General features: G+C 43.1%; 1 protein-coding gene across 1 annotated transcript in view; it reads left to right on the top strand.

Moving 5' to 3' along the window:
• BLNK (B cell linker) overlaps positions 1-22,765 on the top strand; it is a 79,842-nt gene that overhangs the window by 5,454 nt on the left and 51,623 nt on the right. The window contains exon 2 of the mRNA XM_004427890.3: positions 19,869-19,934. Coding sequence (XP_004427947.1) covers positions 19,869-19,934 — 66 coding nt within the window. The remainder of the gene's footprint in view (positions 1-19,868; positions 19,935-22,765) is intronic.

Here is a 22,765-nt window from a genome sequence, read left to right as displayed (position 1 = left end):
AAAAAATTAAATGGCAGGCTGTTATAGGGAAATTGAAACACTGAATGGTTTTCTTAGGCTTTTTAACAAACTCCATAGAAATATCCTTCCCCGGCCCTCCCCCAAGACATAGCTGCGTGATTTAGATCAGTGGATCTCCACCAGGGACAATTTTGCCCTCCAGGGGACATTTGATTGTCACAACTGGGGAGGGGGGTGCTACTGGCACCTAGTAGGCAGATGCCAGGGGTGCTGCTAAACATCTCACACTGTACAGAGCAGTCCTCAGAGCAAAGAATTATCTGGTCCAAAATGTCAATAATGCTGATGTTTAGAAACTCTGATTCAGACCAAGTGGAATGACTTCTCTCCAGAACAAGAAGCACATATTCATTTGTATGTTCTTAGAGTGACAGTATACATTTGAAGTTTAGAATATCTAATATATATCTTTGCGATTGACATGGCCTTTGCTCACTGAACTGGTTTTCCTCTGTCTGGGATGATTTGGGTGAGGGGCTGCCAAGGGGAAGGGCTAGGGGTGTTTGGGCCTATATTTCAATGAGTTGTTTTTTAAAAAAATTTTCGTGTCAAACAAAACTAGATTTTATGAACTACATGCAACATGGAGGTATATGTTGTTCTTTCCTGGGTAGAGAAATGAGAGCAGGAAAAGACTTCCAGATGTAAGGTCATCTTGGAATAGTCTGTTTCTGCCTCTGCAAGTAGACTAGGTGAACCTTGGGTAGAAACCCTTAGAGTTGGGATAAAAATCAAATTAAGTGATAACATAGATATTAAGAAGTCCAAGGGCTTAGGGATCTGATCCAATGGCCAAATTCTGGACAGAGGTGGACATGCTGTGCTTGTCCTGGAGCAGAATGTGTTGCCTTGAGGTCCATGGGTATAATGTTACCTGATAAAGATAAATCAAGGGGTGGAGGGGAGATGATACGTATTCTTCCATCCTTGATGCCTTTTCAGTCACATAGGAAGATTCTGCAGCAGCGTCTGTGAGGCATGGATTTGGAATAATTCTTCCATCAGTTGGGATAGTTTCTGCTGCAGTATTTGCCTTCTCTTGCCTGGTCTCCCTGTAGCCAGTGGTGTTTATTTTGTGAAACTCATGGATGGATTTTGAGGGTGCAACTTTGTTTTAAAGAGCTTATTCCAGCTCTGTTATAAAGCAATCCTCTCTCTCTGCTCCCTCCGTGACTCTTTTTTTTTTTTTTTTTGTGAGGAAGATCAGCCCTGAGCTAACATCCGTGCTAAACCTCCTCTTTTTGCTGAGGAAGACCGGCTCTGAGCTAACATCCATTGCCTAATCCTCCTCCTTTTTTTTTTCCCCCAAAGCCCCCCAGTAGATAGTTGTATGTCATAGTTGCACATCCTTCTAGTTGCTGTATGTGGGACGTGGCCTCAGCATGGCCGGAGAAGCGGTGCGTTGGTGCGTGCCCGGGATCTGAACCCGGGCCACCAGTAGTGGAGCGCGCGCACTTAACTGCCAAGCCACGGGGCCGGCCCCCTCCGTGACTCTTTAAATTGGTATTGATCTTCTCTTGATGTCAGGAAACAGTTTGCTTGATTCTCTCATGCTATTGGGAACAGTGAGAGGAGACATATGCAAGGGATCCAGGCTGGTATGGGGCTGCTGTCTCTTGTAATGTCAGATGATCAAGGCTTGTGAGTGATCCTAGATCCTGCCTCCGAGCTAAAGGGGCTGCAGGGCTCTCGCCGCCTCTAGATATGGCCTTGCCAAGGAAACCTTCTAAGTCCACTTAACGAGACTCCATCTCTGTAGGATCATAGTCAGAGGGACTGCCACTGCCTCCCTGTCAGACACATTGTGTCTCTTGCTATGTGATTCCGCTCTGTCAGGTCCCCTTATTCTCACTGACCTGGGGCCATTCTGCTTCTTTAAGGTGACCCTGCATCTCTCTGTTTGCTCTCTTGGGTGCTGATGTCTAAGCTCTCGGCGACAGTTTTAGTTTTCTCATTCCACATACTTGCTGGGCTTCCTAGGATTCCAGGGACCAAGCACATGATTAGGGGTTAAGAGGATGGCACACCTGTTGCTCCAGAAATGGGGCCCTACCTGCTGATTGGGTGGAATTCCAGCCCCCATCCAAGTCCTGCCTGCAGATCAAGGGAGTGGTGAACCCTGAAGTGTGACCTTGGCTTGCTATCTTCTAGGCCCCAACTGACCTCGAGGCTCCTCAGCATGCTGTAGGGAAGTGGCTTTTGTGCAGGACTCTGATGTTGGAGCACAGATTGCCTGGCCTGCCATGCAAACCCTCTCCAGCAGTCACACCTCCTGCTGTATGCTGAGCCTCCTTATCGGCTCACGTGTTCCCATCCCTGGTTCTCCACCCATCAATGAGCAATCTTGTCTTCCTTCCCACGCCTGTACCTTGTTCCACAGCTGACGGCTCTCTGCTTCCAAAGAGCTCCTCCCACAAGCCCCCACTCCTCCTGGCTTGACCCCCCCTTCTCCTACCTGCCCTGCCTCACCTTCCTTCTGAAGGGGTGTCCAGCAGCAGCTACACCTGCAGGCTGATTTTCTGCTAGGATGTTTTTACCACCCTTTTACATACATTATGGTCAAGGCCCACAGACATGCTATTTTCCCTCAGTCCAGCATGGCTGTTTCAGCGCTCATTTCAAAAGCAAGGCAAGGAAGCCAACCTAAGGGACATGCTGCGTCTCCTTGATGAGCCATACTTCTCTGTTGGCCACTTTCCCGAGAAAGGAGCTCATTACCCCAGGGGTGTCCCTGCCTCCCAGAAGCCTAGCTGGGGGCCCCAGACCTACTCCAGATTTCACCCCTTCCCACAGTAGAGGGAGCATGCAGCAGAGGCCACTGAGCTGCCTCGATGTGTGGCCGGGCCGTCACACAGGGCCCCGTGCTCCAAGAGCCCAAGGCTCGGTTTAGTGCTCTGCTGTTGCAGTCTTGACATTCTGAATAACTTTGAAGAAGGGGCCTTGCATTTTCATTTTACACTGGGCCCTGGGAATTATGTAGCCAGTGCTGGCCACAGGTTCCTGGAGCCAGCCCAGCTGGGCCTGCTCCCCCTGCAAGGTGTGTAAGAAAGCTGAGGCTCAGAGAGGTGAAGTTACCTGTTCAAGCTCACACCAGCAGAGCCTGGACTAGACCTACACCTCCATGTTTGTCTGAGGAGGAAGAGCAGGCCATGCCCTCTTTTTTTTTTCTGTGTTGTCTATTGGCCAATAAAACATTCTACCTTAGTCTGTATTCTACATTCTTCCTAGACATTTTTAAAACTAAAAGGCAGCTAATTTACTAGTCAGAAACCCCAGTGAAGCCCTACAGAATCCTGCTGTCAGTATTTCAGGCTGTTACAGGTTTCCAGGTCCAAACTTGAATTCCATGCTGACTCAGGCATGCTTGGTATCCTACTGATATATATTTTTCAAAGAATGCTCCCACAATCATTCATGTAATCTGAGAGTGAGCTATAATTATAAAGAGCAGAGTTGGTCTTATGGGTAGACTAAGCATACAGGACCAATGTGGTGTAATTTAATAAGTGCCCCACAAAGGTGTTTTTGCTGTACTGGAAAGAATGTGAACTTCGGAATCAGGCAGACCTTGGTTTGAATACCTACTCTGCACTTACTAGCTCATGGTCTTTGAGAAGTTCACTTAATGCTTTTCAGCCTCAGCTTTTCATCTGGAACATGGGACTAATAATATATAACATAATAGATGTGTTATAACAGTAACAGTAAAACAGAGAGTAAGAGCTCAGTGAATGTCCCCTTCCCAAAAATCTCTCCTGGCCTGGGCCTTCCTGATGCCCCAAATGGTGTCATTAGAGAGGCATCCACGTGGGATAAGGCAGTGTCTCAGAGTCCTGGTCCAAAAGTAAACATCACTAAGTGTAATAGGTTAAGGCATTAGCCATTATCTGTCACTAATGCCCGGGCAGGAATCCTTTATCTGACAGCCAGCTCAGATGGAGTGGGCAGAGAGCTGTGCTCTTCTATCTCCCGCACAGAGGTGTCTCAGTCAACAATGTTAGCTGAAAGAATGGAACATTGTTTGGGAAAGTGGTGATAAGGAGGAGGGAAAGGTCAGAGAAGGAAGAGGACATCTCACTGAAGGGAGTTCCCAGGGGGAGGCTGTGACTAAGGTGCTTAGACTAGAAGATTAGAGAGTTGAGCTCAAAGGTAGAAAGAGTCTCCTCCCCAGCTCAATTTCTTGGTATTGTTGTTTACTTTATAACTCTACTTGGTTATATATTAACGTCCATACTCAGTACTGGACAGGAAGGAAACAGTCATTTTATTTTAGTGCAAATAACTACGCTAGAATCAAATACAAACATGAGAAATATATTTTCAAAAAAGAAAATGGCAAATGTAATACCAAATCACTGGAAAACTGGACCCTCTGCATATTTGTGACCATTTCGCCTTTTAAACTGTCTTTCCAGCCTGTTTAGGGTCCAAGTCCTCTTTCTACAATGGAAAGACTTTTGATTTCATGTCGTCTCCACATTTCAAAGATTATCACAGTTGCCAAACCAATCCCAGATGATTGGGGCTAATATACCTAATGAACGCTGAAAACAACCTCTTAACATGATTAAAACAAAAGCTATTCATGTAAATACCTCAAAAGTAAATTGAAAAAAACCTCTGCTTTAAAATTGCTAATGACTGCTTTATGGGTATGAAGTTTACTTTTGGGGTGATGAAAACGTTCTGCAACTAGATAGTGGTGGTGGTTGCACAGCATTGTGAATTTACTAAAAGCGACTGAGTTGTACACTTTGAAATGGTTGAAATGGTGAATTTTACATTATGTGTATTTTACCATAATAAAAAAATTCATAATGAGATTATTTTTCATACTTACCATAAAATATCATATTTTGGGGACCTATGATCATTTCTTTTGACCAATTAGATATTGTTTCAAAGTTTTTAAAAATGTATTATTGATAAACATTTCTAGATAGTTTTTAAGAATTACAATGCTTCCCTCCACTTCAATCCCTACACATGATATTCTTCAATATCTTTTTTTACTCAGACCCCAGTGAAATGAGCTTAACTGAGTCCAATTTTTTCAGTGTATCATAAATATATTTCTCAAAATCATTCTTTACTCCCTAAAAATGTCTTTGCTTTTAGCTATAGAAATGGATGCCCAGACAAGTGAGTGACAATGTTATATTGTACCACATAAACATAGCCAAGACTCATCTTTTTCTCCTTAAAATTAATTTTTAAAAGAATACGCTCGAATTCTTAAAACACATTCATTTTCTAGAACTACATGGGATTACATTTTTGGAATTTTCTGAAACGTGATTAGAATTACTTATTTGTCATTTGGTCTTACAAATTTGAGAATCATCAGTTTCACACGTTAATTTTCATGCTGGTAGAAGAGAGACTGTGAACATAGCAAAATGTCAGCTATCAGCAAGTTCTAGTAAGAACAATGAGCACATCAGAGCTGAGCACAGTGACTAGGATTAAATAACATCACCTCTGGGGCTCTTCCAAAGCCAAGAGCCCGTGTCATCTGTGGATACAGGAGCCTCCTTTAACTTTTTTGGTTTTCGCAACCTGCTTTTATATAGTCTTAGGAAGAAGTTTCCCTTTACCCAAGCCCCTCCCTGCTGTGTGGGTGGGTGAGAGCAAGGACCAGCAAGATTTCCTCAGTGCTAAGAGGGAGGAAAGTGCTGCATCCTTACGGGCCCCAAGGGCTCTCAGTCCCTAAAATCAGGGAGGGGGACAGCCGTGACAATTTTTATTGTCACATCAAGTGGCAAATCTTCTAAGAACTTTTTAAAGCAAATATAGCAGAGTTTCCTTGTCATCTCATCAGTCTCAGGGCGGTGCGTCCCAAGCCTGATGGCCTCCGATAGGGTGAAGCGTGCCAGGAGTTTTTAAAGCATTCAGGGTGTTAGTAGGATCATCTCTACTCCTGGTTGTGCCAAGTCAGACCAATTCCATCTGCTTCTAACCCAGATCAGCAGTTCAGACATACCAAAGACCATCACGAAATATTTGCAGAACTTGGTAGGAAAAAAAGAAAGAAAGAAAGAAATGGAAGAGTGTCTGGAGAAACTTGCAAATTACTTTTTCTGGTCAATAGGCGGTTAGTAAGACAACTGTGGCCGCAAGATGCTGGCGTGTAAGATGGACGCATTCCCTCCACTCCAGGACTCTTAGGTGGCCTTTCTGACTAGGGTGTTGGTGAGGACGCATGAGATTAAGGTGCTCTGGTCTCCTTCTTCCTGAGCTCAGCCACTCTGGTTCTGAGCATGTTCTGGACATCAGAGAGCCCCTACCATACTCCTTCCTGCTGCCTGTGTGCACTCCCTCTCTCTTTCCCCTCCTGCCATCTGTCTCTTCCTCTTTTTTCTCCGCCCCTCCCTGAAGACTGAAACAGGCCCCTAAGAGCCCATGCTCCCCTCTAGCAACAAGTCTGACCTTGGGGACCAGTAGCAAGGCAGTGGTGGAGGCACATTTGTCCCCAGTAAAAACTACTTGATGGGTAGAGGGACTGCCTCCTCCAGGGACAGAGAGGAAGGTGCCCAAAGAGGCACATGGTGAGGCCAGTCACCTGACCTGTGAGGGGCCAAGCTGAAACAAGTCAGCACATGTCACCAAGGGTGGTTGAGAGCACGGGTTCTGGAGTCAGATGGCCCGATTTCAAATCCCAGCTCTGTCATTTACTACGTATAGGACCTGGGGCCAATTACTTAACTTCTCAGAGCAAAAATTTTCTCATCTATAAAAATTGGGATAATCACAACAATGTGAATATACAACGTACATGTGAATACACTACTGACCTCTACACTTAAAAATGGTTAAGAGGGTAAATTTTAACGTTGTGTGATTATTTTTTACCATAATTTTAAAAAATGGGGCTAATAATAGGACCTACCACATAGGGCTGTGAGGGTTAAATGAAGTAATATATGCAGAGTGCCTGGCACATAATACCCGCTCAGTAAGTGCTGGCTTTCACTGTGTTGCCCTCGATTGTCCAAGTCTGGCCACTGGGGGGGCTTATTGGGCTTGGACTATAACTGTGGCTCTGGGCTGCGGCACAAGAAGGTGGAAGAGAAAATTCTTGCCATGGAAAAGCTGATCCTCTAGCAGGAGACTCGGGCTATGTGTGGAAAAGGAAGGAACAGGGTCTGATGGAAACAGCTAGAGGATTCTCAGCTAATTAACCTTGGGGCAATGGCAACATTTCCCTGGAGCTTAGCGTCTTCCCTTACAACAAGAGGAGGCTGACCTAGGATATTCCTATAGTCTCTCTCACTGCCAGATTTCTGTGACTACTTTAATGACAGGCAAAATTAGGAGTCGAGATTTCAAAGCTGTGTGGTCTGAGACAGGTGTCATGGTCTCTCTGGGCCTCAGTTTCTGCATCTGTGAATGGGGTTGGGAGTGCTAACTCACTCTTAGGAGGCCTCCTCGGGTGATCATACCACAGAAGGGACTGTCAAAACTTCTGTGCCAGTTCCATCATGGACCCACTCTCTAGAAGGAAGCAACCTCAGCTGCTGAATTTGCAAAACTAAATATAATACCAATAATGCCACAGGAAGGCTGGGCTGGAGGAAGTGGGGCCTGAGGAAGCTGGGCCAGGACTAGAAGAGGCTGTGGAAAGCAGGGAGGAGGGAAGCTGGTGACCGGTCGAGTTCCCCCGCATGCAAATAATAGAATAGTCACTGAAAAGAGGCCTTCTGTTTCAAAATGACGGTTGGTAACCAGAGACTTCAGCTTTACGACAGAAATTATCCAAAAGGGAGATATTTTATGTGAGCCAGGAGAATCCCCCACTCTCTGTCTGTATCTGTCACAGGTCAGCTTTTTGTCATGCGATAAGGTGGTGGAAGGGATCTCTTTCCTGCATTCCCAGAGGGCAGGACTGGTGTTCTGGTGAGCTCTGCATCCTGTGTGTGCCTTGCTCAGTGTGCATTCACTGAATATTTGTGGAATAAATAAGACTAATACGTGTCTTATTTGTATAAAACAAATAATAACATTAAATTCTAAGGGGGAGCCCCCCCGAATCAGTAAATCAAGATAAATAATATTTTAATATAATATTTTAAAAATTAAAATTAATGCAAAAAAATCCATGATGAACAAAATATTAACATTTTAAATGAAGACAGGAGGGGCTGACCCTGTGGCTTAGTAGTTAAGTGCGCGCACTCCGCTACTGGCAGCCTGGGTTCGGATCCCGGTCGCACACCGACGCACCGCTTGTCTGGCCATGCTGAGGTGGCGTCCCATAGAAGCAACTAGAAGGATGTGCAGCTATGACGTACAACTATCTACTGGGGCTTTGGGGAGGAAAAAAAAAATGGAAAAAAGGAGGAGGATTGGCAATAGATGTTAGCTCAGGGCCAGTCTTCCTCAGCAAAAAGAGGAGGATTGGCATGGATGTTAGCTCAGGGCTGATCTTCCTCACAAAAAAAATAAAAATAAAAAAATAAATGAAGACAGGAGCAGTACTGCTGATTTTTTTTTGCCTCAGACCCCAATATGGCTGGTACGGCACTGTGTCCCAGCAAAGTCCTCTTTGAGAGCTGTTGACCTTGCAGCCATCAATTCTCCCCCTAACCCTACAGAGCACTCCAAATGTTATTCCACTGCTTTTGGTATCCCACTGCCATGGGCTTGCGCCAGGGCCCAGAAGAGTTGCCTTCATACTGGTCTCCCAACTACCAGTGTCCATGCCCAGGCCCTCCTCCATTCTTCCTCCCTAATCAGGACACATTCCTGAGTAAAGGTCTCCAAGGACTTCCCACTGCCTATAAACTCCATCCCCTTGGGCTAACAAGGCCCTTGACTCCCTGCCACTCCCCAGCCTCATCTTTGACTACATCCCTCCCCCCAATACCCTAAATTCCTGCCACTCTCAGCTTCTCACTAGACCCCAAACATTCCAGACAATTTCAACTCTGAGCCTTTGCACTTGCTGTTCCTGCTGCTGTTCCTCACTCTTTTGCCTGGTGAATTTCTATTTTCCCGTCAGGATCCAGCTCCCAGGTCACTTAATCTTAAAACCTCAAATCAGTCACTCCCTTCTTAGGGTTCTCACAACTCTCTGATCCTTTCTGTTCCCAACAAAGACTTATGAGTAGTTTTCACTGGTTACCTATCTGTGTCATATGAATTTTTAAAAATTAGCTTGTATTACTTTCGTAAACTGAAGAAACAAAACTATTTCCAGTTTAGGACAGAAAATTAGTTTAAGATATAGGTACAAAAGATGTCAGGTGAACCAAATAATAGTTCAAAAATTGCTATTGGCACTGGAGATTAAATGACCAATAAGTAGTACTGTCTGAAGTGCCAAAAATTCAGGATATATAGCAATAAAATTTAGAGCTGCAAAAGACCTGAGTGTCCATGTAATCTATTCTTCTCATTGTACAGGAGAAAATGAAGCATTGAGTGATGATGAGAATTGCTCAGATTTGCACAGCCAGGAAGCAGCAGAGACTAGAGTAGAATCAACTTCTCCACACTCTCAATCCAGTGCTCTTTCCCTAAGTGGCTTCCCCTCCTGTGCCCAAGAAATGATCTGGAAGGGGGAAGGAACAACTTGAGCTGGGCCTTGGGCTGGGGGGATGGAATGGGAACAATTGTGGGTTCATAACCGTGGGTCAATTACGTCTAAAATGTTTGGTTGGGTCCAGATTGTGAAGTCCTTTCAATGCCAAGCTAATGAGTTTGTACTTTATCCTTCAAGAAACAGGGAGACATCAAAGACTATTCATGAGCGGAGTGGCATGATAAAAGGGGACATTTAAGAAAATGAATCTGGGGAAGGGGAGAGACTGAAGATAGGGGGATCAGATGGGAGGCCACTGGCATAGTCCATTGTGCATGAGATCACAAAGGCTGTTGCTGAAGGAGTGGACAGGAGGGGACAGAGACAGATAAGATTCGTCTAAAAATAAATTGACATAAATGGTGATGGGAGATGAAGAGTCAAAGAGAGAGAGAGTCAAAGAAAGCTCAGAAGTTTCAAGCCTGAAGATCCAAGAACAGCAGTTTACTAGCTCTATTTTCTTCTTTTTCTTATCAGAAGTTTCAAATTTTCTGTAATATACTTGTATTAAAATTTAAAAACAAAAACAAAATATACTATAAAAATGATGAGTAGCATCTTAAGAAATCCTCAATAATGTGAGATCATTTAAACACCTGAAAAGGAGGAAGTCAGTTTAAGAATCAGCAGACCTAATGATGATCATTACATTTTTAAAAACCCATTCATAGCACAAAGTAGTTAAGAGATTGGATGTTTTCTTTGCTTCTATATATATCAAGGAAAATGTTAGAGAGATTTCTATTCCAGATTGATCTTAGAAGCATATCAACTGGAGATACCAGGCCAGTTGTGAGGAGAGCAGAGATGTTCTAAGGGTACCCAGCTAAGGAGAAGTAGACAATTCAAGGGAGTGAGCTGGTAGTGACCCGGTGGTTCTAGGAGCTCAGGGTGAAACTGAATAACTTTCGGCCAAGATAAAAAGTCAGATTTGATTCAGTGGATTCTGGGGAGCTGCCGCAGGCTCTTGAGGAGAGAATGGCCTGGTGAAAGCTGGGTTTTAGAAACATTAGCTGAAAAGGGCCCTGACAAACCCTCAGGGCACGGACTGGAGGGGCACACTGCCAGGCGCAGCATTTTCCTGGTGTGAGGGAGAAGGTTTAGGCTTGGATCTTGGCTGTGAAAGGAGGACCCACCATACAGATATTGAAAGGATGAAACTTGAGGTTAAGATGTGGGGATAAAGAAGGAAGGACTTACCTGCTCCTTTTTGTTTGCCAAGAGTTGCTTTAATTTGAGGCTCTCTTTAGTCCATTCCTAAATCCAGATTAAACATTGATTTTCTCTGATTAACATTGTTTTGCATTCCACCCTTTCTGGAAAGAGAGAAGTGAAAAAAAAAAAAACCACTAAAACCTGCCTTTTCATGGTCCTCTGTGAGTGCACTAAGGAGCTAAAAGGAAAGCAAGAGGTTTCTGATCCTTTTATTTTTTTCTACTAAATTTTTAAAAACTTACTTCTTGCAGGTGCTATCATCTTTGAAATCACCTCCCATATTTAATAAAAATTATTGGAAAGGTATTTTGTAAAATATGAATTTTTTTGAACTACTCTTTAGTGATCCGGCCAAAATATCCACGTGCAGCTGCCTTCCCAATGGCCCCCGGCCCTGGTGGAGCTCTGCATCCCACCCGTCCATCCTTCCTGGACTTGTTCTGTCTCTCCACAGACCTGGGGCTGTTCTCAGCCTAGAGACACCTTTCTGAAGGGTAGTCAGCATCTATGGATTCCTCTCCAACTTGCCTTCTCTTAGCTAGTGCGTCTTCCCCAGGGGATCTACAAAGATCTCCTATACTAATAACGCTGCCAGTGGTTCTCAGCCTTAGCCACACACCGGAATCACCTGGGGGCCAATGGTCTGGGGGGAGGCCTGGGTATGAGGGTTAGTAAAAGCACCCTAGGTGATTCTAATGTGTAGCCAAAGTCAAGACCACTTATATAACCTAACTTTTCCTCCAAGAAGGAGAACATGTACAGAGACTGCCCACTGATGTAAGCTCTTAACTTCAGTTCAGAAAATACTCATTGAAGAAAGCTGGGCACCTGGGGTAGGAGTCCCTGCTCTGATCCAGGCTGCCTGGGAACAGAAGGTAGGCAGGCGAGAAGTATCTTTGTGCCTGACTTGTATTGATCTGTGCATAGCAGAAGGTAAAAACCTGGTCATCAGCACCCACAGCTGATTCTTTCTGCTCTTTTTTCCTCTGTTGAAAGCAGACATCACACCACCTACTAAAACTCCTGTTTGCCACTGTGTTCCTTTCCTTGGGAGAGTGTCTGAGTAAACCTTTGACATCCCATTATGGAGTAAAGAGTAGGATTTTCCATCAAAGATAGTTTAGGCAATAGAGGGCCAGTGGGAAGATACTCTGGAGGTTGGGAGGCCTTCTCTTTTGCTCTTTGCAATGACACCTGGCCTAGAAGGAGATAAACCTGCCCTGGTCCTTTTAAAAAGGTTCTCAGCCTTCCAGGTACATGAGAGTTACCAGTCTCAAGAAGTTTGTTAAAGGGCAGATTGCTGGGCCCCACCTGGCGTTGTTATTCCATTGGTATGGTTAAGAGCCCAGCAATCTGAATTTTTTATTTTTTAATTTAATTTTATGTTTTGGGAAGCACATCATTTTTACTTACTAAACTTAGTATTGATTAAAATACTCTCTTCTTACACTTGAATACAAATGACTATATGGACGCATTTGTTAGTACTAATTCTTTTTTTTTTTTTTTTTTTTTTTTGTGAGGAAGATCAGCCATGAGCTAACATCCATGCCAATGGCTGTTAGCTTTTTGCTGAGGAAGACCGGCCCTGAGCTAACATCTATTGCCAATCCTCCTCCTTTTTTTCCCCCCCTTTTTCTTCCCAAAGCCCCAGTAGATAGTTGTAGGTCACAGTTGCACATCCTTCTATTTGCTGTATGTGGGATGCCACCTCAGCATGGCGGGACAAGCGGCACATCGGTTCGCACCCGGGACCCGAACCCGGCCACCAGTAGTGGAGGACACGCACTTAACCGCTAAGCCAAGGGCCCGGCCCCCCCCCCACTTTTTTTTTAAGAGGGAAGTATCCGGTATGCCTATCTGGCATGAGCGATTAGTTTTGTGGGGTTTTTTTGCAGTTATTTATTTATTTTTTTGGTGAGGAAGATTGGCCCTGAGCTAACATCTGTTGCCAATCTTCCTCTTTTTGCTTGAGGAAGCTAGTCCCTGAGCTAACATCTGTGCCAATCTTCCTCTATTTTGTATGTGGGACGCCGCCACAGTATGGCTTGATGAGTAGTGTGCAGGTCTGCACCCAGGATCCGAACCCGCGAATCCTGGGCCACCAAAGCAAAGCATGCAAACTTAACTGCTATGCCACCAGGATGGCCCCGGTATTAATTCTTAGTACACCCTAAGAACCCAAAATAATTCGTCTATTTGCAGATAGTATTACTTTAGGTTAGAGATCAAAATGCCTCTCCATGTCAGGGCACATAAGAACCCATAGTTTTATGCAGAACTGAGGTCAGCAGATCATTCCCAGAGGTTGATGCTGTCAGCCATGCCAGCTTGGGGAATGTTCTCAGCCAACCCTCCCTGCCATCACCCAGCCCCACCCCAAAAGAAAACAAACAGTAACAAGAACAACAAAACCACAACCGAACCCAATTCTGGAGTATCCTCTGGACTGGAGGACGTCTACCCAAGTGGAAATGTTCCCCCCTCATGTCTCCAGCAGGCAGCACTGATTTGAGTTTTGTTCCTGGTCTAATCCAGTCCCTGGAGTCTTTACAAGAACAGCCATTACCATGGACTGAAACGCCAGTGTGGGCAGGCACTTTACATCCATTATCTGTCATTTTCCTAGCAACCCTGCAAGGTAAATATTACCAAATTCATTTTAGATATTAAAGTCAGGTAGTCTTCAGACCGTGCTCTAGAAAACATTGTTTCGGGGGGTGATCTGGGTTTGAAGGCACAGGAGGGAACCTGAGATTGTTGGCCTTTTCCTGTCCCTCAGGCCCAACTGCCTGATCCAAGGCTCCCAGAAGCAAGGCATCCAGCACTTATTCTCAACAGCACCTGCTTCTCCTGGTCTCCTCAGGTCTGGTCTGGTCATTGCTCCCTCTCCTCAAGCACAGGGGTCCTGATATTTCATCGCTTCCTGTCACACCCACCAGGATCAGAGTTTCAGCTAAAGGCCCCTCAGTTTGCAGGAGGGGGAAAGGTGCCAATAAAGACAAAACCTCAGGATGGTGCTCACTTATGAAAAGCTTCAAGATCTAAGTGGAAAATGCAGATTACAAAATGTCAAATATGATCTTAGTTGTATAAAATCTGTACATATACACGTGCAGTAGAAAATTGGAAGGCTGTTCAATTAAATGTTAATAGTGGGGGTTGGAATTAAGAGTGACATTTTAAGTATTATTTCCAAATTTTGAGACAATGAACATCTATTACATGTAGCCACCATTATAGTATCATACAAAATAGTTTCACTGCCCTAAAAAACCTGTGCCACCTATTCACCCTTCCTTCCCCCCTCCTGAACTCCTGACAACCGCTGATCATTTTACTGTCTCCATAGTTTTGCCTTTTCCAGATTCCAGTTGGCATCATACTGTATGTAGCCTTTTCAGATAGGGTTCTCTCACTTAGCATATATTATATTTTTAATCAGAAATAAAATTATAAAGTTAAAAACTGTACAATCTATGAGACCAGCCGTTTCTTACCTGTGACTCCAAAAAAGGAAAAAATAGAAAAGATAAAAATGTCACTTTATCTTTTGCCATTCAACTTACAGTACCCATATCCTACTTTTACCAATTTCCTGCCCCTGGGATTCTGGGCATGCGGGGGCTGCTTACACATCCCATAGCTCCACACTGGCTCTTGTCGTCTCCAGATCCCTGCGCCAGTCGTCCGGGAGCCGTCTGTCCCTCACTGTGGTGCAGATGGCATCCTCTAGGCTCCATCTGGATTTCTTGGGCTCCTTCCACCTTTAGCCACGGACACTTTCCTTGTTTCCTCACAGTCCTAACAGAGTTATTAACACATAATAAGACTTCACCAAAATTCGGGGACTAACAGAAGGGAAGTACAACAGAGAGAATGAGTTATATTTGCTACTAGACAAGGCTTCGCTCAGTGTCCCAGACCCTTCTTTAGGTCCTTCCTGCTTTGCTGCCAGCCAGAGACCATTTCAAGTGCCAGCTCACCTCTGTGCTATGGGACTCCTCCTGGAGGTCGACTCAACCTGTCATCCAGGGACCAACAACCAGGAGGCCCCAGGAAGACAGGAAACCTCCTGGTACCAAAGCCCAAGGCCTGCTTACCACATCCTCATTTTCCTCACTTCCAATTCTGGATTGGAGGCTTTGCAGGATGAGTGACAGCAAGGACAGCCCATCCCCCAGGGACCGACCGGGATATGGTCATGTCTTAGTCCCAGCGTCACCACATTCTGTGTTATTCAGTTTTAGAGTACCACATTAGAAATGGCAAAATGGTCCCAGCCGTGTCACCTTGTTCTGAGCAGGTCCAGGCCCTTTTTGCAGTGTTGCACAATATCAGGGCTTGTTCTTCCTGCAGCCCCTTTATCTCCACTCTGCAGCTTTTGGAAACTACTGATCAAGAAGAAAGCGCATGACTACAAAATAAATAAAAACATACAGGCATAGGTAGGCTAAATCCATACAGAGAAAAGTCGAGAGTCCCATAAAGAATCGACAGTCTAGTAAAGCACACGCCCAGATTAGGTTATCTAACTGCCAACTCAGCTTCTTTGTCTGAAACTTTGCACTCCGCTAACGAGGACTCTAGTTTTCCCCAAGCAGGCATTTACTTTACTTGGGTACAACTAGAAGACCCCCAGTGGAAAAAGGTATGATCTATCACAGTCGTGCTCAAGGTTGGTCTCCTGACCAATAGAGTCAGCACCACCTGGGAACTAGTTAGAAATGCAAATTCTCAGACCCCACCGCAGACCTACCCAATCAGAAACTCCAGAGGTGTATTGCAACTCAGCGTTTCAATAGCCTTCCAGGTGATTCGATGCAGCTTAGTGTGAGAACCACTGGTCTATCAGATTCCCAAGTACCCCACTTCTTTGAAGGCAAAAAATTGCTGGAAACTTTCAAAGAATGATTTGTCCTCTCTCAGCACATCATGGAATCTAAATTTGTTGAGATCCCAGCTCAGCCAGGGTCACACTACTACAGTGTGTTGTTAAATAACTAAGTTTGTTGACATTAATTCAAAGCTTAAAAAAATTTTAAAAACAATGGCACAGGAGAGAATATGAAATTTGATTTGGTTTATACAAGTAATAATAATTATAATGATTTATACGACCTGTTCACCATTTTTAAATGTCAAAATGCCATACTACTTAAAAATTACATATTAATATTGCTTAAAAACATGTATTAGATAAGCTTTGTTCTTCATTTTATTTTGTTACCTGAACATGGCAGTCTTTTCACAACTTTAAAAAATTAGAACACTGTGATCCTATTACCCTTCTCCCAACCACGGAAGAATATCTCTGAAAGAGATAATCAACATGATGCTGTTTATGCCTTACCTGCTTTCACCTACAGACAACTTATCACAGTGAAACAACTGATGTTTAACTCGAGAGCAGCCTTTCCTGGAACAGTCCAGTTGCAAATTCCTTTGCTATTGTATACACTTTAAGTTGTAGTAGAGAAAAAATGTGCTCCAAATGATGCAAGAGAGCAGCAAAAGCTGTGCACCACAGCATGTGAATGGTTAATAAAATGAGCTGGGAACATCACCACATCGTTTTGGTTTGGGGCACACTGAGTTTTACGAGGTAACAGAAGTTTGGCAGCTGTCACTCAGCAGTCTGTGGACATCAGGATTTGTGTGAGCAGGATGCAGAGGGAGAAGAAAAATTTTAGGCACAAAATATTTTGTTTATGAAACAATTCAACAATCTACTATAATTATGTATTATAATTATAATAATTTTAATAATCTATAATAAAAAGTAATTAGGAAATGCCAAGAAGCATCAAATACCAACTTGAGCAAATGACAAAATTAATCAAACTCTTTTGCAACAATTTACATCTGTTTTTCTACACCTACAGCAAAGTCGCTTATGCCAATCAGCCCCTGGTTCCCTATTACTCTGCCTGTGTCCCACTCCTGACAAACTTCTGATAGGATCCTTCACTCTGACCCATTTTGCCCTTCAACCTGGTTAAGCATTAACTTAGGCTGAAGACATTCCATTCAGTTACCGTCAGCTTATAACCAGGTTGCCCTCTGCTCTCCATGTGAAATTATTGAATTTCCTTCCAATCAATCCATTTCAACCTCTCTCTCAGTCTCTCTTTCTCTCTACTCCTAGACCTCGTATGTTTCATTTTTCCTCATTCCTCTGTCTCAGAGATTCTCTATAGTTCCTCAGGAAAAGGAAAAAGGGGTCTGACACAGGACATATGTGAACAAATTCTAGAATACGGTAGGGTTCTGAGGCAACTCAAGGGTCCAGCTCCAGAGAGACTCTCTGTGTCTTTCTGATGGGCCAGGTGGTCCCCTTCTCGCTCATCCATCCTTTTATCTCTGCTGCTGAGCCTCACGCTTTGCTGAGCTCTCAAACATGTGTGGATTCAGGATGCCCAGCCTCCCTAACTGGGGATATAAAATGTGGTCTCATTTCCTTTGTTACCCAAATTATGACTTGGCACTGACCTCCCTACATCTGAACTTGGGCCCCTCAGTGGGCCTCCAGTTATGTAGATAATTCCCCAAGATGCAGCCTTAAGGACATCCTGAAAGAAGTCTCTCTTATCCTTCTACTCTACCCTCCAGTGTGTCCTCCCTCTGTGCTCCACCCCTTCAAGCCGATGGATCACACCCTTCCCCACAGGCCAGCTGAGGTCAGGCTGCAAATACTACTGAAGATTCAGGGACAATGAAGAGAAATTATCTTGTTGAAAATGGCTAGTAGTGGTGCTGTGTATGGCTCTTCTTAGAGCTGAGGCCCAGACTCAGTGTCAGGTTCAGGGCCACCACCCCTCCCCTCCCCCTCTGCACACATCCCCACCATTGAAAATCCCTCAGGTTTGTCTATGCTCTTCAGGATTCTAGGTCCCAACAGTCATTAGCCCTAGAAGGAGAAAGAGCTCCCCAATATCCTCAATGTAAGTTCCCATTTCTTGTTTGAGAATCTCCCTTTTCCCAAGATGGCTGAGAGTAGGAATGTCTATCCCCTACCCAGTAAATCTCACTCCACCCCCCTGGTACCCAAGGGCCCTCAGTCAACAACTCCAGCAGAACGTCATCATAGGTGGTTATCTAGCCTTAGATTAACACAGTGAAGGATGCCAGCAGGCCAGGCCAGGTGGAGTTCCTCTGACAAGCTGTCCTCTCATCCTCTGAACTGCTCCATCGCCACGCCAAAAAGCTTTGCAGCATGTGTTCTAAATCCATACAGAGCCAGAGATCTTTCTCCCAGATCCCCCCCATCAACAGGGTTTCCTAGACCTAGTCTAAGCTTAATTGTGCACCACTATTCATATTAGCTAACAGAAGGCCTAGCTCCCAGAGTCAGAGAAATCTGCATTTTTCCATGGAAAAATCCATTTTCTCCAAGAACAATGGCTATATACAAGCTTTACATTTTGTTCACTAAAGGGTCCAATCAAATAGTTTTCTCAGAACAAAGGCAAGCCTCCCCTGAAAGGTGAAGTCAAATTATCTTACTCTTTCAAGGCAGAACCATGTGAAATTTTATTTATATATTTTTTGTCAGAAAATTATTATGAAGAAAACAAAACATAGTCCCATACTCTGATGATTTTTCTAATTTGTAAATGTCTCTAATTTCTATTGGCTTTGATAACAACTGTTTAACAACTTCTCGCACATCCTTCCAAAAAGTTGTACACATACCAGCATATATGTATGTATATGTCCTTTCCCCCCCAAATAGCATATCAAAGACATATTCTGAACTTTCCTTCCTTCTTTCTTTCTCTTCCTTCTCCACTTTTGTTTAACTTAATAATTGAAAATTTTTATATATCAGCAACACAGATGTATGTATCTTTTTTTTTTAAAGGTCTGTGGTATTCCATTGTATGGCTTTATCAAAGTTTATTTACCTGGTTCCTTTTTAAAGATTGATGGGCATTTAGGTTGTTTCCAGGACTTTTTAGAGGGAGAGGAAGGAAGGATTAGGGTTATTACACATAAAGGTGCAATAAACATACTTATATGTATATAATGGTATAGTTCTGTGACCATGTTCATAAGGCAAATTCCTAGCTGTGGAATTTCTGGGTCAAAAGTCATGGAGGTTTTAAATTTTGACAGAAATTGATTGTAACAATTTACATTCCCAAGAATATCTGTGTTCTCGTACCTTTGCCAATACTGGGTATTATTACACTTGTTAAGTTTTGCCAGTCTGATAGGCAGAGCATGCTATCTTATTATTGTTTCCATTTAGATTTCTTTAAATATAAGAGATGTGAAATTCTTTTCATTGGTCTGTTGGCCACATGTATTTTTTTTCTGTTACCTATGTGTTCACATCTTTTGCTCATTTTCCTGTTGAATTGTTAATCTTTTTCTACTGAGTTGTAAGATTTCTTTGTAAATCAAAATATGTGGTCCTTATTATTATTGTTATGTGTTGCAAATATTGCTTCTAGCGTGTCATTTATCTTTTGATTTTGTGCATATTACTTTTGTTCTACAGAAGTTTCAAATATCTACGCAGTCAGATCCATTAATCATTTTCTTTATGGCTTCAGTGTATGTGCAACTTTTAAATGACAATTTTTCCAGATTCTACCTAGTAAAGTTAACAAAAAAAATCTTGGGCCTGATTTCAGCCTATACTGTGCCCTTCGAAGTAGTCCCATCCTTGCAATGTGGATGCTCCAAGGACAAGAAGTGACGAACAGTGAGGCTTATGATAGATCAGAGGGCTTTTGCCTCACATGTCTCCTCCGAATGGACAGATCTGGGAATCAGAATTCCTCTTACAGCCTGAGACTGACCCAGACATCCAACGGATGAGGATATGGCCCAGTGACCACATTCCTTATAGAATCAGTCACACTTTCCCTTTACTCAAGTAGCAGATGGTTAACTTAATTAAATACAATATAATTCATGCTATTGAGGGGTTTTATTGTAGGGTTTTTTCTCTTTTTTTGTACTCAAGAAGGATAGAAGACTTTTTTTAAAAAAATCAATCTAGTTATTAATATTTTATGTTTAATTTCATTTCTTACAGGCAGCTTCAAAAGATGGTCCATGATATTAAGAACAATGAAGGTGGAATAATGAACAAAATCAAAAAGTAAGTTAGACTCCATAGCACTATATGAGCACTTACTTATGTAAATCATATCTTAATTCACCTATGCTAAGTGGAAGAAAACAAAGTTCTCTGTTATGTGAGTGAGGAGTTGCAACCTCTTTAGCATGTAACCCTTTCCTACTTGTGGCTGGAGTCCATGGTGGTCAGATCCACATTTAGGAAACGTGGTTAGTGAATGTGGTGTTACGCAGGTGGTACTTTGCTCATCCCTCTCACTGCAGGAAAGGTGAGCTACGCCATTCAAGGTGCCCAACAAACATCAAAAAAGATGTTTACAGAAGCAAGACAATCAGCTTCTCTAACCATTTAGCTAAGGGCCACTAGGACAGGCTTGGAGAAATCCAAAACAGAAGTTACGAGAACACAGCCCCAGCTTCTTTAGGATGCCATACCTGTTTTCCTTATTTTGATTTCTGCTTTTTTGATTATTGTCTTAAAATAGTGTTTTCAATTGGCACTTGGAGAGAGAAAGCTAGAATTCCAAATCTTCCTGCACACCAAAAACTCTTAAGCTTTCTTTTTTTTTTTTTTTTTAATTTATTTATTTTTCCCCCAAAGCCCCAGTAGATAGTTGTATGTCACAGCTGCACATCCTTCTAGTTGCTGTATGTGGGACACGGCCTCAGCATGGCCGGAGAAGCAGTGCGTCAGTGTGCGCCTGGGGATGCGAACCCGGGCCGCCAGCAGCGGAGCGCATGCACTTAACTGCTAAGCCACGAGGCCAGCCCAAGCTTTCTTTTTTTTAAGAGAATAGAAATTGTACATACCTGCATTTGTCACTCATAATCTAAGTCAAGAGGAAAAGGGAAATGGTATTCTGTTGAGTTTTTAAGTTTTTTTAATGGAAGTAATAGAGATTCACCAGGAAAAAAAATCAAAGAGTTCAGAATTGTATAAAGTCAAAATCTCCCACTTCCTCATATTCCCACCTTAACCCACTCCCCAGAAGCACACATTGACATGAGCAAGTTTGGTATATATACCTATATGTATATATTTACACACGCATGTACATACACTGATGTAGATATAGTACATATATATCCAGGCATACATTTTCATCAGGCATGGCATCACACTACATACACCATTCTACCAACTTGCTTTGTTTGTTGGTTTTACTTAATGCTATAGCACGGACATTTTTTTGTGTTACTATGTAAAAATAAACCATATTCTTTTGTGTGTGTGTGAAGAAGATTAGCCCTGAGCTGACATCCGTTGCCAATCCTCCTCTTTTTTTGCTGAGGAAAAGTGGCCCTGGGCTAACATCCGTGCCCCTCTTCCTCTACTTTATATGGGACACCACCGCAGCATGGCTTGACACGCGGTGTGCTGGTCAGTGCCCGGGATCCGAACCTGCAAACCCCGGGCCACTGAAGCAGAGCACGCGAACCGAACTGCTATGCCACCGGGCCGGCTCCAAACGTATTCTTTTTTGAACAGCCAATTAATAGTCTCCTATAAATGTATTATCATTCACTTAACCAACTATATATTGGTGGACTTTTTTTAAAGGGGGGTGGGAGTTTAAACTGGTGCAACATTTTTAGAGGGCAATTTGATAATATCAATCAAAATATTGTGGCCATCTCTCTCAGTTTAACTTTCACAAATAATACTTCAATAAATATCCTTTACAGACTTTGAGCATACCAGAAAGCTAAATTCCTGAAATGAAATTTGTGAGTGGAAGGATTTGTGCCCTTGAAAGTTTGATTGATGTTACCAAATTGATATCCCAAAATTTTGTACCACCAATTGTGTATAAAAGTTCGTTTCCCTGTGCCTTCAGAACAGAGTAGCTTTATTCTTTTTGATCTTTGCAAAACTTAAAAGTAAGAAATCACTTACATGGTGTTTTTAGACTACAAAATGTAAACAAGTCTCAATATGTAAAAGTGATCACCATAAAATAGTTTCAATGGTCTTCTGCTTGTGGGGCAGTGGTCATCTCATAGAGGAGAATTTGCCTTCATGTTCTGTTCTATGACTGGGAGGGGTGTGTGACTATTTTCAACTATTATTTCTCATATGTATAGAATCTCATTGAAATGAGAGAACTCCACTAGTCATTGTTTAATCACTAGCAATTCTAGATCAATTATCCCGCAATTGCTAATTTTACAATACACTCGTTTTCTCAATAACATGAAGCCTCTGTATAAAAAGTCTCTCTATTCCATGGTCAGTCATACTTACAGCAGCCATGGAGCCCAAATTTGTTCAGACAGTTTCTATTTCATTCTGCCCATTGTCCCCAAAAGCACATTTACTTGACAAGCTACGTTTCTTCTCAGCTTGGAAGATATGGCTGCCATAGTCATTCCCCTGGGTGAGGTCAATGGCCCTTTGGTTCTAAGTGACTTGCAGTTAAGTTCTCACTCCTAGCCAGCCAACAGGTGCTACCTTGAAAGGAGGAAGCACAGTTGAGCACACTGGTTTCCTAACGCAAGACCGTGACAGAGTGGTCACCGGTCCATGGCCAAATGAGAAAATAAGGACCTTGAAGGGTTGGGGGTTTAGCGTGCAGCTGCCGGCTGCTAAGTGAGGCCAAACCCCACCTTTTATTCCTGGTTGGTTTTCAGTGGCCAACGGTCCTTTCTTGAGTCTGTCCTTTATTCTGAGGTGGTGACCTTTATACATTTTGGAGTATTAAAATACTTTTTCTTTTCTTTTATGAAGTGATGGTAACAGTAGGTAATAGTTGGTTTGTGTTTTTTGAAATTTTACTGGTCCATGAACAGATCTGGCACCAGACCCAGGTTTGCTTTCATTTTTCTTCCCTACAACACCCTGGACAATCTCTC

This window comes from Ceratotherium simum, chromosome 6 (assembly GCF_057802395.1).
Source record: "Ceratotherium simum simum isolate JZ-2026a chromosome 6, ASM5780239v1, whole genome shotgun sequence".
NCBI lineage: Eukaryota > Metazoa > Chordata > Mammalia > Perissodactyla > Rhinocerotidae > Ceratotherium > Ceratotherium simum.
The sequence above is the reverse complement of the archived record's forward strand: the minus strand, read 5'-3'. Positions and strand labels throughout refer to the sequence as shown.